Source organism: Leptopilina boulardi, unplaced genomic scaffold, assembly GCF_019393585.1.
Source record: "Leptopilina boulardi isolate dan_hultmark-lab unplaced genomic scaffold, ZJU_Lbou_2.1 LbouV2_278, whole genome shotgun sequence".
NCBI lineage: Eukaryota > Metazoa > Arthropoda > Insecta > Hymenoptera > Figitidae > Leptopilina > Leptopilina boulardi.
Window position 1 is genome coordinate 1817098 of NW_026137838.1, and position 14009 is coordinate 1831106.

Genomic DNA, 14009 nt, shown 5'->3' on the forward strand with positions numbered 1-14009 from the left:
GTTGTACTGAAAGCACGTGAATCCCCCTCTCTCTCTCTCTCTCTCCCCCCTCTAAACCCCCCCTAAATGTCCCCATTTTTTACTTTAATTTTGACACGTGATACTTTTTCCAAAAAAAAAAAAATTTAATATTCATTTTTCTCTAAATTCGCCAAGAAAAAATTGCGAATAAAAAAAATTTATTATATTGTTTAAAAAACAAAAAAACTTTTTTTTTATAGAAAAGAAGGAAAAAAAAATGTGATTTTGGTATTTTCTTTTTTGTGCGTGTTTATATTTGTGAATGTATTTGACAATAAAAAGAATTATCCCAATTTGAATGGATTTAATCGAGATGTGATGAAAAACAATTTTTTTTTTGTGAAAATATTTTTGTGAATGTCCGTGACATGGAAATTTAGAAATAAACCCTTGAATGGTATGTAATTTTTTAATTGACATAGATAGTTAGAAACAATAATTTTCAATAAAAAAATAACAATAAGGAATTATATATTTTACTAACAACAATGGGAATAATTTTATTATTATTAAATTAAGAGACAACTGGAAATTAAATTCGAAATAAAGAAAGCGATAAAAAAGGAATAATAAATTTAATAATATTTAATTTATTTTTAATATTAAATTATTATTATTATTATTATTAATATAACAATTATTAGGAATAATAATATAATAATTTTTAGAAATAAAATACCTAATAATTATTAGGAATAAATATTTTAATTTTAGTATTACAAAGTAAATTTAACATTAATATTATTTATTATAATTATGTAGAATAGAAAAATGAGTATTAATTGAAAATAAATTTTAATAAATAATAATAATAATTAATTAACAATTAAACGGGCTTAAAAAATAAAAAGGCCCTCTCGTACTAAAAGTATTAAATTATAATAAATATAATAATATAACATATTAATTATGTTTATTAATATTAATTAATATTCGAAAATAAAGGTCCTTTTAAAAAAACTAAATATTAGTTAATATTAATATAACATTTAATATTTATTATATAATATATTATTTATCATATTTATTAATATTTATTAATTATTAATATTCATTAATATTCATTATTATTTATTAATTATTAATATTCATTAATATTAATTATTAATATTAATTAAATTAACTCCAATATTAACATTAATTAAAAATGAAAAAAAAATTACTGAGCGAAAAGAGAACAAAAATTTTTAAAATAAATAAAACAATTATTTTTTAAAAGGAGAAAAAAAATTGTGAAAATATGTGGACATATGAAATTGAATGGGTATTTGTTATAAAATATATGTGACACACTACCATTTTCACGATTATTAAATCAGCAAGTGCAAATTTTTTTCTATGACAACATAAATATAAATAAAAGCCTTAAATAGTTTTGGGGCGAGTGTGTGACCGCCCATTTTATTCACAAGTCACGCTCTCTCGCTATGCTTTTACATTATAACTTTTACACTCTTTTAACAATGTCTTTTTTTTTTTTTATCTTAATCTCTTTGATTTATATAAATTTAATGACCCCTTATTTGACCTCTATTAACGATTCAAATGTCACTGACATAATTACTTAAATCCCGTATATGTAAAATGGTCCTTGCCGGCGCATAGGATGCTGCACCCATTTCATTGTATATATGTATGTGTGTGTGTGTAAAATACAATTGGATTTTATTAAGAAAAATTCAGTCAAAAACGTCAATTTAAAGAAATAAAATTTTTTTTTAACGCAATTATTATTTTTTTTAGTAATAATTATTTATAATATATAATAATTATATATTTATTTTTTAATTATTATTTTTATTTATTTTTTTTTCTCCATTTTATTTTAGTATTATAATAAGTATGGGGCCGTCCATAAACTACGTTACCACTTATTCATTCTTTTTAGACCCCCCCCCCTCGTTACCATTGCGTTAAATGCATTTTTTTTAGAATTTTTGACCCCCTCCCGCCCCTAAAATAGGTAACGTAGTTTATGGACGGCCCCTATAATATAATAATTGTAATATAATAATTATAATAAAATAATTATAATTTAGTAATTATTGTAATAAAATAATTCTAATAGAATAATTATAAAATATAATAATTATAAAATAATAATTATAAAATAATAATTATAATATAATAATTATAATATAATAATTATAATATAATAATTATAATATAATAATTATAATATAATAATTATAATATAATAATTATTAAAAAAATTATATAAATACCTGGGTCCGTAATTATTACGGAGTGATTAAATAAATAAATAAATAAATAATAATGAATATATTTTAATAATAAATTAAAAATTTAATAAATCTGTAAAATAATAATTTTTTTGGTCCATTAGTTGTTTTTGAATTAATAAAAAAAAAAGAGAAAATATCTTTCTTCCGTAAATACCAATTATGTCCGATGAAATTTATATCTGTTGAACTTGAAATGTCACATAATTTAAACATTATATTGCAGTTTATATATATATATGTTTGTAATAAGGGGTCATTGTCATAAAAGGATGTTATTCTTTATTAAAAGAACATAAAATGAGAAGCGCGTGCCGATGCTGAAGAAAACTAGTTCGTTGCAAACTGACATTGCAACATATTATATTTGCCAATCTCTCTCTCTCTCTTTCTCTCTCATTTAGTATCAAAGAGAGCGCTCTCTTTTATCCATTTATGTGCACGCATTCTCATATGACTTCCTTAAATAGTCCCTCTCGTAGATATCAAAGTAATAAATTTTTTTTCTCAATTTAAAAAAAAACCTCTTTTTCCAAAAAAACAGTTAATTCTAGTTAAATATAAATAAAAATAAATAAAATAAATATAATAAATAAATAATAAAATAAATATATAATTAATCCAGATTTTCCTGATGAAATTATTTTTAATATTATACCATTGGATGCACGTGCCTTTCTATAAAATAAATATAATTAAATATAAATAATTAAATTTTTTCCCAGCTGTTAAATTATTGTAACGTCCGAAATTATTATTAAAAATTTTTGTATAAAAAATTAAAAAATTAATAAAAATTTTTGCCTCGTAACAATAATAATTAATCGGATTAAAAATAAATGTGGAATTTTCAAGGAAAATAAAAAATGCTTTCTATATTCGAAAAGAAGTGAAACTTGTATTTCAAGAAAAATTAGCATTTTGCCAAAGGTAGAGAGAGAGAGAGAGAGAGAATCATTTTTTTTTCCCTCCCAATTGCGAATCATTATATAATTATAAAGTCAGGATTTAATTTTACGGAAGACAATTTTAACGAGTATTACTTTCCTTGTTTTGGATATTGTATATAAATAATGATTGCGGATGATTCGGTCGGAACGGCTTTTACCTATGAATAGAAAATTGATTTCCATTTCATAAATCGTTACTCGAGTTTATACCATTTATATTTCTGATCTACTCTCGTTATTTTTATTGTAATTTTTTATATTTACGATTCAAATATTCATTTTTCTATTACTATGAAAAAAAAAAATTTCCAATCAGTAACAAATGGGTAAAACTTTTTTTTTTTTATTGCTTTGGAAAAATAAATAAATTTCTTCAATTTCATTATTTGAAAAATAAAAAATAATTGAAATTAATACTTTCAACTATTAATATTTACAAATCAGATATTTCAGAATATCGAAAATTGTTAAAAATTAATATTTTCAATATAAAAAAAGGTAAAAAAAAAAATTTTCAGATTTTAAAAAATAGTTGAAAATTAATAATTTCGATTATTAATATTTTCAATACAGAAAATAGTTAAAAATATATATTTTAGAATATAAAAAATAGTTAAAAATTAATATTTTCAATATACAAAATAGTTGGAATATTTTAAAATATAAAAAGTAGTTGAAAATTAATATTTTCAATATAAAAAAAAAGTTAAAAATAAAAATTTCAGATTATAAAAAATAGTTGAACATTAATATTTTCGACTATGAATATTTTCAATACAGAAAATAGTTAAAAATATATATTTTAGAATATAAAAAATAGTTAAAAATTAATATTTTCAATATACAAAATAGTTGGAATATTTTAAAATATAAAAAGTAGTTGAAAATTAATATTTTCAATATAAAAAAAAAGTTAAAAATAAAAATTTCAGATTATAAAAAATAGTTGAACATTAATATTTTCGACTATGAATATTTTCAATACAGAAAATAGTTAAAAATATATATTTTAGAATATAAAAAATAGTTAAAAATTAATATTTTCAGTATACAAAATAGTTGGAAAATAAATATTTGAAAATATAAAAAGTAGATAGTTAAAAATTAATATTTTCAGTATACAAAATAGTTGGAATATTTGAAAATATAAAAAAGTAGTTGAAAATTAATATTTTCAATATAAAAAAATACTTGAAAACGAATATTTTGAAAATAATAAAAAATATATAGATATAAAAATAAATATTTTAAATTATAAAAAAAATATTTTTAAATAAAAAATAGTTTGTTTTTAATATATATAGAAACAATTCGTACTTATATGGGCTAAGGAAACAAAAATTGAAAATGACAAATGATGAATTAATGAAAAAAAATTTTATCAAAATAAAAATAATTTATAAAACAACTTTTTAAAAGAGAATACAACATTTTTATGTGACGCGTTTGTCTATAAATAAAAAAAAAAACAAAAAACGACTTTTATTTTCCGTTCGAAAAAGAAACTAGTTCCGCGTAAACGACATTTCTATTAATTAGTAGAAAATCTCTGCGAAAAACCAGTTTATGGGAGTAAAAGGTACACACATTCATAAAGACCAATGGCATTTTGCCATTTTTTTTTCCGTTTCCACAATATTTGCTGAGATTTGATTTGTAGTACAGATTTTACGTATAAAAAATTTTTTCATATCACATGACAGTATAAAAAAAAAAAAAATTTTTATATAGAAAATTAATAAACAAAATTTTATTAATAAATAATAAATAATAATAATAATAATAATAATAATAATAATAATAATAATAATAATAATAATAATTAATAAATAAATTATTTGATTCAAATAAAAATTATTTCGAGAGAAATAAAAATTTAGATACCAAGTAAAAATTATTTCATACAAATTAAAAATTTACAAATTAAATTTATTTGATTCAAATAAATATTTATTTAATAATTAGCAATTAACCGATTATATTTGAATCAAGTAAATTTTTTTGTTTTTAATTTATTATTTGCATTTTTAGATATTTTTTTTTCTCTTTCTTTCGTTCCAGTGAAATTGAAATAAAAATTTTTACCAACAAAATATAGTGTAAATAACTATACTGTAAAAAAAAGGGGGGGAGGGGAAATTGAAGTAATGAATAAAACACGCTGTCAAAACTTGCGGAGCGTGTCCAGAGAGCGTCAACGTTGCGTAACCCATATACAAAAAAAAAAATATATATATAATAGTAACATCGCTTATGGCTGGGAAAATGCAAAAATTCCATAGGCCTTGATTGCCTCTCTATACAATATCGTAATATAGAAATTTTCTATTTCCGCACCTAATGAGGTTCCGAAATAAATATTTTCTTATATATATATATATATATATATATCCCGTGGAAAGTGTGTTATTTTTTTGCATGAAGTAATAATAAATAGAAAAAAAAAGTCGATCGGGTTCTAATTTAATTATAATTATTATGAGATGTGAAAAAAAATACACAAAAGTATTGGGTGGGGGGAGGAGGGAAATAATACAATAAAATTAGTTAATTACACTTGATGCAAATTAGTTATTGTTTTAAACAATAAAAAATTTGTTTCTTCATTTTAATTATTATTACAGACAGAATTTTTTTTTTTTTTTTTTTTAATGAATTTTCACTGATTCGAACCAGTTTCCTCGTATGTTGTAAAGAAAAGAAGGAAAAAAGAAAACAAGAAGCTCTTTCGTTACGAAAAAATTTTTTTTTGTATTAAGAAATTTTTTTGATACTTTTAAACAAATTTCTATTTTCTTCTATTTCTCATTTATTTTATTTCTCTTTCTTAATAATTATTATTTATTTTTTTAATAATTATAAGAAAAAAAATAATAGGTAACAAATTAATAAATAAATAATAATAATAATAATAATAAATTAATAAATAAATAATAATAATAATAAATTAATAAATGAATAATAATAATAATAATAATATTATTATCATTATTATGTAACTACTACATTTTTTTAATCAGAAAAAATTGAAGATTTAATTTAACAAAAAATAAAAATATTAAAAATGACAAATTAAAAAAATTGTAAATAAATTAATTGTAGAAAAAAAAATGTATATATAGAATTTTGAAAGAGATGGAAATTGTGAATTTAACCTTTTGTCAAGAGCTCTGACAGTATTAAAACTTCCTTTTTGAAAGTGAGAGTTGCATTTTACAGGATGCAGTCCAGTGTACCTATTTCGTGAGTTTATATACACACAAACTTTGGGTCATTCCCCTTTCGCATAAAAGTCTCTATGTAAATAAATACCGCAGAGATTCAATTTCTTTTTCGTCGTGAAATAATATCCCTCTGGGATTATGGAACAAAAGTCTACTATATTTACTTTTTTTTAACACCTTTTTGTACGTATATATATAGAGAAATAGCTTTTTGTTTTGCAAATTTAAAAAAAAATCCTTCTTTTTCAATAAATTATTTTTATTCTGCCTAATTTTAATTACAAAAATTAATTTAGAAAAAAAAATTTTATTTTAGTTTTATGTGACATATTTTTGAAAAAAAAATTTTAGTTCAGCAAAACACGATGGAGCCAAAGAATTTTGCATTTTGTGCAATAAAAACCAGTTTTGTCCAAAGATGAGGGAAAAAAAAACAAGTAGTATAAGTCAATATGAGTTTTTAAATGAGTCATGAACCTCCAATGATTCCCAAATATAGAGACAGTGACAGCTTTTTCTATATATATACCAGATTTGGTTGCAATTTTTCAATAATTTAAAAATAAAATACAACTATTTGGAATTTTGCTTTCACTTTTCAAAATTTGATTTTTGAAAATTTTATTTATTTTATTTATTTATTTATGTCCGACAAAATTCAACTTTTTTTTTGACCCACAAAAAAATCAAATATTTTTGGAAACTAGGACCCCAAAAAAAAATACCCGTGTCTGACCGTTTTGCTAGATCAAGTCATTTGTGGTTTTTAGGGGTGAAAACAGCCCCTAAATAAAAAGTGACAAGATATCTTTTCAAAAATTATTAATATTTTATAGAACTTGGTATCTGGGGGTTTTCGGGGTCGCTGATTATTAATCTGATGTCAGATTTCAAAAATTCAAAATGGCGGATCCAATATGGCGATCAAATTTTTAAAAAGTTATTAATTTTTTATTTTATATCCGCCATTTTGAATTTTGACAATTTAACAGTAGATTCGTCATCAACGACCCAAAAAACCCCTAGATACCAAGGTTTAAAAAAAATTTAATAACTTTTTAAAATTTTGACCGCCATATTGAATCCGCCATTTTGAATTTTGAAAATCTGACATCAGATTAATAATCAGCGACCCCGAAAACCCTCAGATACCAAGTTTTATAAAATATTAATAATTTTTAAAAGATATCTTGTCACTTTTTATTATCTGGGTATTTGGGGGTTTTCGGGGTCGCTGATTATTAATCTGATGTCATATTCTCAAAATTCAAAATGGCGGATTCAATATGGCGGTAAAAATTTTAAAAAGTTATTAAATTTTTTTAAAACCTTGGTATCTAGGGGTTTTTTGGGGTCGCTGATGTCGAATCAGATGTTAAATTGTCAAAATTCAAAATGGCGGATATAAAATAAAAAATTAATAACTTTTTAAAAATTTGATCGCCATATTTGATCCGCCATTTTGAATTTTGAAAATCTGACATCAGATTAGTAATCAGTGATCCCGAAAATCTCCAGATACCAAGTGTTATAAAATATTAATAATTTTTAAAAGATTTAAAGAATTTTTTTGTGGGTCAAAAATTGTGACGGACGGTGATATTTCACAAATTGTAAAATTTTTGGAAAAATAAATTATTAGGCAAAAATTTATAAAACAAAATTGTTTAAAAAAATTCATTTTTCTTTCAATTATAAAAATAATTATTTTTTAAATTTTCTTTTTTGTTAATATTTACATGGAAAAAAAGAAAAAGTAATTTTTACTACTTTCGGAGTAAAACGGAAACTGTCCGAAGTTTCTGCGCATCTCTACGGCAACTTTTACTCCAAAAATAGTAAAATTTACTACAAAAATAGTTAATTTTACTATTTTTCGAGTAAAAGTTGTCAGATATGCGCAAAAACTTTGTTTTACTCTGAAAGTAATAAAAATTACTTTTTCTTTTTTTCCGTGTAAGAAAAAATAAAAATATTAAAAAAAAAAAATTAGAAAATTAATTTTTATATTTGTTACGAAAAAAGAAATAAAATAAGAAAATAAATAAAAAAAAAAGGAAAGAGGAGAGAGAATATTAAAAAAAAATGCGTTCGATAAAGTAGGATACATAAAATGGATAAAGAAGAGGTATAAGAAAGTATCTCAATGGAGTCGTAGAATCGTTCAAATCGTTGCCAGTAACATCCGCATCTTGAATAAAACGGTGGGGACCATGACCTCGATTCACGCACGTTCTCATATATGAGAAATTATCTCCGCAAGTAATTACTTGTCATGCTTTCTGTATTGATGCGGGTTCTTTCTCCCTCTATTTTTTTTTTTTTTATTTTTAATTATTTTTTTTTTTTCCCAATATATCGACAAGTTGTGAAGTGTACCATATTTTCGAGATTCAATAATACCGGTTTTCATGAGTACATTGGAATTTTCATATATTATAAAATCCATAAAGTCAAATAGTGCACGAAATAATTAACGGAAGTTTGGATTTTTTTTTTATTTCTCAGATTTGAATTTTTTTATAAAATTATTACTACGTTGAAGTATTTTGTATATTTTTATTCTATTAATTAAGAAATTAATAAAAATAATAAATTAATTAATAAATTAGTTAATAAATCAAGTCCACTTCTGGATCAAAAGGCTGAAGCTTAATAAATAAATAATAATAATAAATTAGTTAATAAATTAATTGATAGATTAATTTATTAATTAATTACTAATAATTAAGTTATTAATTTAAATGGATTTCAACTCAAAATTAAAAAAAATTAATAAATACAACTATGTATTTAATTTACTTGTTATAGGTGAATAAAAACAAGATTAGTAAATAGAGAAAATACGATTCATTAAAAAAAAAAGTATTTCTTCATTATAAGTTTCCTAATAAAAATTATAGTTTTCAATTATGGAAATTTGTTTAAATGGCAGAAAATTTATTTTGAATGAATAAAAATTTCGCCGTTTTTTTAAAATAATAGATCAACTTTGTAGCATACTAGAAATTCTTTAAATAATTTGTTTGTTTTTTTTTTTGCAGAATTTAATTTAATTTTATATCTACAATACACAGAAAATTAAAAGGCATTAAAATAAGCTGCAACGCTTATTATTTTAATCCATTTTGGTATTAAAATAAGCAAAATTGGATTAAAATAAGAAGCGTTGCAACTTATTTTAATACCTTTTAATTTTCTGTGTAATTAGTTTAAAAATATTATTTTCAAAATCTATTTTTATTTAACAATAATAATTTTTTACCCCGAAATGTATGGGTATTTATACCGAATATTTTGTATTTATTTAAAAAAAAAAAACAAAATAGTAAAAGAAAATAATAATAAAAAAAATATATATTGAAGTTAGTGATTTTTGCGGGTACTGCTCACTGTATAGAGAGCATCACATTAAGAATGTGGCTATATCTTGGCCCCGCGGCACAAATTCCGTTACACGCACTTGTACGGTCATCTCTCTCCTTTTTACACAGTCTGCCCACAACAAACATTTTTATACAGTTAATCCAAAGATTTAAGTAGAAAGAGTGTGTGCTTCCTTTTTTTTTCATTCATTTTGCTTATAATTGAATTAGAATTATGTATTTGACTAATTTTAATAATTAGTAGCAATTTTCACCAAATTTTAAGTAAAATATTACTATTTGATTTAGTAATATTTTTTTGCTAAAATTTTAAGGAACAAATGACTACAAATTAGTAGAATAATAATTATAACAGTAATAATAATTATAATAAAGTAATTCTAATAAAATAATTATAATAGAATAATTATAGTGTAATAATAATAATAATAATAATAATAATAATAATATAATAATAATATTAATAATAATAATAATAATTAATAATAATTAATTAATAATAAAAAAAATAATAATTGACAAATATTATAGACATGGGCGCGATAATTAATTTTTTAAAAATAATGTATACTTCTCTAATTACAATGAATCAATAAATGATTTATGAGATTTAATTACCATTTAAAAGGCACTACTGTAAAGAGTAGCTGCTTACAAAAAAACATTAACACATTTTTACTATTACTAATTTCTCTTGTTATTCGAAACAAAATTTATATTAATAAATAATTTAGTTAAATATAATTATTTTAAAAAATATTCAAACTGTAAAAATAGTAAAGTTTTTATTAAGAAAAAAATTTATAAAAAAAAAAATATTTTATTTGATAAAGGGTAAAAAAAATTTCATAAAAATTAAAAAAAACTTTTAAATGTGAGAAAAATTTTCTTATTCTATATATATATATATATTGAAAACACTTATTAAATCGAGAAAGTATTGATTACACGTTAAAAATTGGAAGTTTACCATGCAGAAATAAATTCTTATGAATTATTAATTTGCTTCTTTCACTTACATTCCAGTCTTATAATTATTAATATATGTTATATTCCTTTCAAGATGATTTTTAAAGTGGATTTTAAAATGAATTATAATAAGTAAACCAAAATTAAATATATATAGCTTTCATTATTTATAAGTCTTACGATATTATATATATATACGCGTTAATCACTGATTATATAATATTATATATTCTATTATATTATTATTATTAGGATCATTTTTTTTTCTTTAAGTAGGCCTCAATACATGTAAATAAATAAATTATTATTATTATTACACAATGAAATATATTATAAATATTTATAAAATAAAATATTTACTAAAATTTATTTAATTAAAAAAGTATTAATTTAATTGAAAGAAAAAATTTAGAGAAAAATAACTATAGGAGATATATTCAGTTTGAATTTATTTCTTCACAGTTTTATAAGAAAACATTTTTTTCTTTTTTTTTGCATCAAGTGTTTCGTATTAAGATAAATATCAAAAGAAAAAGGAATCGCAATATCGGTAGGAATGTTTGACAACTTGAAAAGCGTCCGTAAAATGAGGTGAATCGTTGAAACCTCTAAAAGGTATTTGTATTTTTACCTTAACCTTTTTTCGAGCCAGTTTGTATAATAGGATATCGTGTAAAGTATATTACCACCACTTTTTTTTTTTTATTCCTAAAGCTTGTTTTATTTATTTTTTTTATTTTTTTAAAAATGTCTTATCGTAAAAATGTCCTTTTTAATATAATTAATTATTTATGCAAATTATATGCAAACACTGTATCTGCATTTTATATAATGACAAAATTTAAATTAAGAATAACCATTAGGATCCTTTTAAAATTTACACTGTTTTATTTTTTTTAAAAAAAATATTATATTTTTTGAGAGGGGGAGGATTTATTATGTTGTGTTTAATTTTCCCACGCTTTCTTTAGAAGAATCAATTAGTATTTTTTTTAATACAAATTTTTTTAACTACAAAATTCTACACCTACATTGGAAAAAAAAATTTATTTCATTAACGGAAAGAAATCTTTATTTTGGAACAGCGATATGTTTCTCTATAGAATAGAGAAATTTTTTATTGTTTTAGAGAAACATATCGTTGATCCAGGTGAAATTTTTTTTTTCGTGTTTAAGTAGTTAGTTACTTGACTATTATGTCAAATAAATATTTATTTATATTAAATAAATTATAAATATAAATTTAAATAAATTATAAATAAATTTAAATACATTTAAATAAATTATAAATAAATTTAAATACATTTAAATAAATTTAAATAAATTATAAATAAATTTAAATAAATTAAATTTGGTTTGAAATATAAAAATTACTATTAGTTCTAATACAGAAATTATATCGATTCAAGTATAGCAATTATATTTCTTTAAATATAAAAATTATTGTTTTACGTATAATTAAAATTATTAAATTAAATTATTTAAATTACTAAAAATTATTTGCTTTAAGTAAATATTTATTAGATAATAGTAAAATAACTGATTATTTCAATCGAGTAAATTTTTTTTCAATCGAGAGAAATATTTTACTTTCCTTTATTTTGAGATAAAAAAAATTTATTTGAACTAAATATTTATTTATTTGTTCCAGAGTCTAATAACTTTTTATTTGTTTTAAATAGGAAAATTTTATTTAGCACAAATAAAATTTTATTTAGTGTATGTAAAATTTTTATTTAAACAAAATGAAATATTTATTTAAACAAAATAACATATTTATTTAAACTAAATAAAATCTTTTTAAACAAGTTAAAATCTATTTAAACAAGATAAAATTTATTTAAACAAAATAAAATTTATTTCAACTAAATAAAATCGTTTTAAACAAAAACAAAAATTTATTTAAACTAAACAAAATTTATTTAAACAAATAAATATGTAAACAAATATTTCTCAAATATTTTTCTGAGACAAATATTTCTTTCTTTTGGCTTATTAAATGCGTATAAAAATTTGAATGAATAAAAAATTAATTAAAAAATTATTAATTAAAAATAAAAAAAATCTCTGGCTTTCCATTTTCTATGTAAAATTTTAGAAATCACATTAAATTGTCAATCGTGATGAAAAAAAGTGATATTGGCATTTGACTGCGATGCGCGGCTAATTGAAAGCGACGACAATGTAAAAGAGAGGATTTAACAATAATTGAATATTGAATTGTTCTGATGGCCTAGTAAAATAAAGTAAAATTGTGAATTCATTGGCAAATCTATAGAATCAGCTGACTTCTTGACAGTGACCTCTGGGGTCAATCTACTTTCTACTTCTCACATTCTATACGATCATCAGTTGAGATATCCATTGGGATTATTTTGATATAGAAGTCAGCACACTTTCACGTACTAGCTTCTTTTCCAATGCATCGCGCGGGTCATTGGGATGCAATTCAGTGAAAATAGATACGTGGGAGGTGGTGGTGATTGTGTTAGGCATTCTATTCAAACGTCTTCCTATAAACAAATTTCATTTAATTTTTAACAAAAAAAAAAAATTTATTTTTTTTTTTTAAGTGAGAAATTTATTTTCACTCGTTTATAAAATTCTCTTATATTATATATTTATTAAATACACAGCCTATATATTATTTAGAAATTATTTTATCATTTAGAAAAATGACACAAAAATATTTTCAAGAAATAATAAATTGCACGAAACAGTAAATTAGCGATTAGAAAAATTTTATTAAATTAAATTATTTTACTGTAACGGAAAATGAAATTTTTCCTTTTTTTATCTCAAATCGTTTCTTATTTTTTCAATAAATAATTAAAATATTGAGACAAAAATTTGTAGTTCATTTTAAAAAAAATTCATTAAAATTAAAAATTATTTTATATTATTGTATTTTTAAAAAATTTTCTTTTTAGTAAAATTATTTGTGGATTTTTTTTTTTTTGAATTTGTAAAATATATTTGTGTATGTGAAATACATTGATGTTGTTGGAGAAAATAAGAAAGTGTCGTCGTGATAAACCCTATGGGGTTTTTTTTTCAATGAAAATACTCCCAAGTACCACTTTGCATCGATTATACACGAGGATTTTTTTTTCTAACCAAAACAATTGATTCCCGTGATCTTTTGTGCTCTGTATATTTACGTGACACAATTTTTACGGCACGATTCTAATATATTAAAAATTTCAATTTTTTTTT

The 14009-nt window shown here is 20.9% G+C and overlaps 2 protein-coding genes across 2 annotated transcripts in view; one reads left to right on the plus strand and one right to left on the minus strand.

The window, feature by feature from the left end:
* Positions 1-14009, minus strand: part of LOC127282067 (caldesmon-like) — a 329462-nt gene that overhangs the window by 32868 nt on the left and 282585 nt on the right. The gene's annotated exons all lie outside the window — the stretch shown is intronic.
* Positions 232-14009, plus strand: part of LOC127282064 (probable serine/threonine-protein kinase DDB_G0282963) — a 94661-nt gene continuing 80883 nt past the window's right edge. The window contains exon 1 of the mRNA XM_051306136.1: positions 232-418. Within this exon, the coding sequence (XP_051162093.1) occupies positions 416-418 (3 nt within the window). The 5' untranslated portion in view covers positions 232-415. The remainder of the gene's footprint in view (positions 419-14009) is intronic.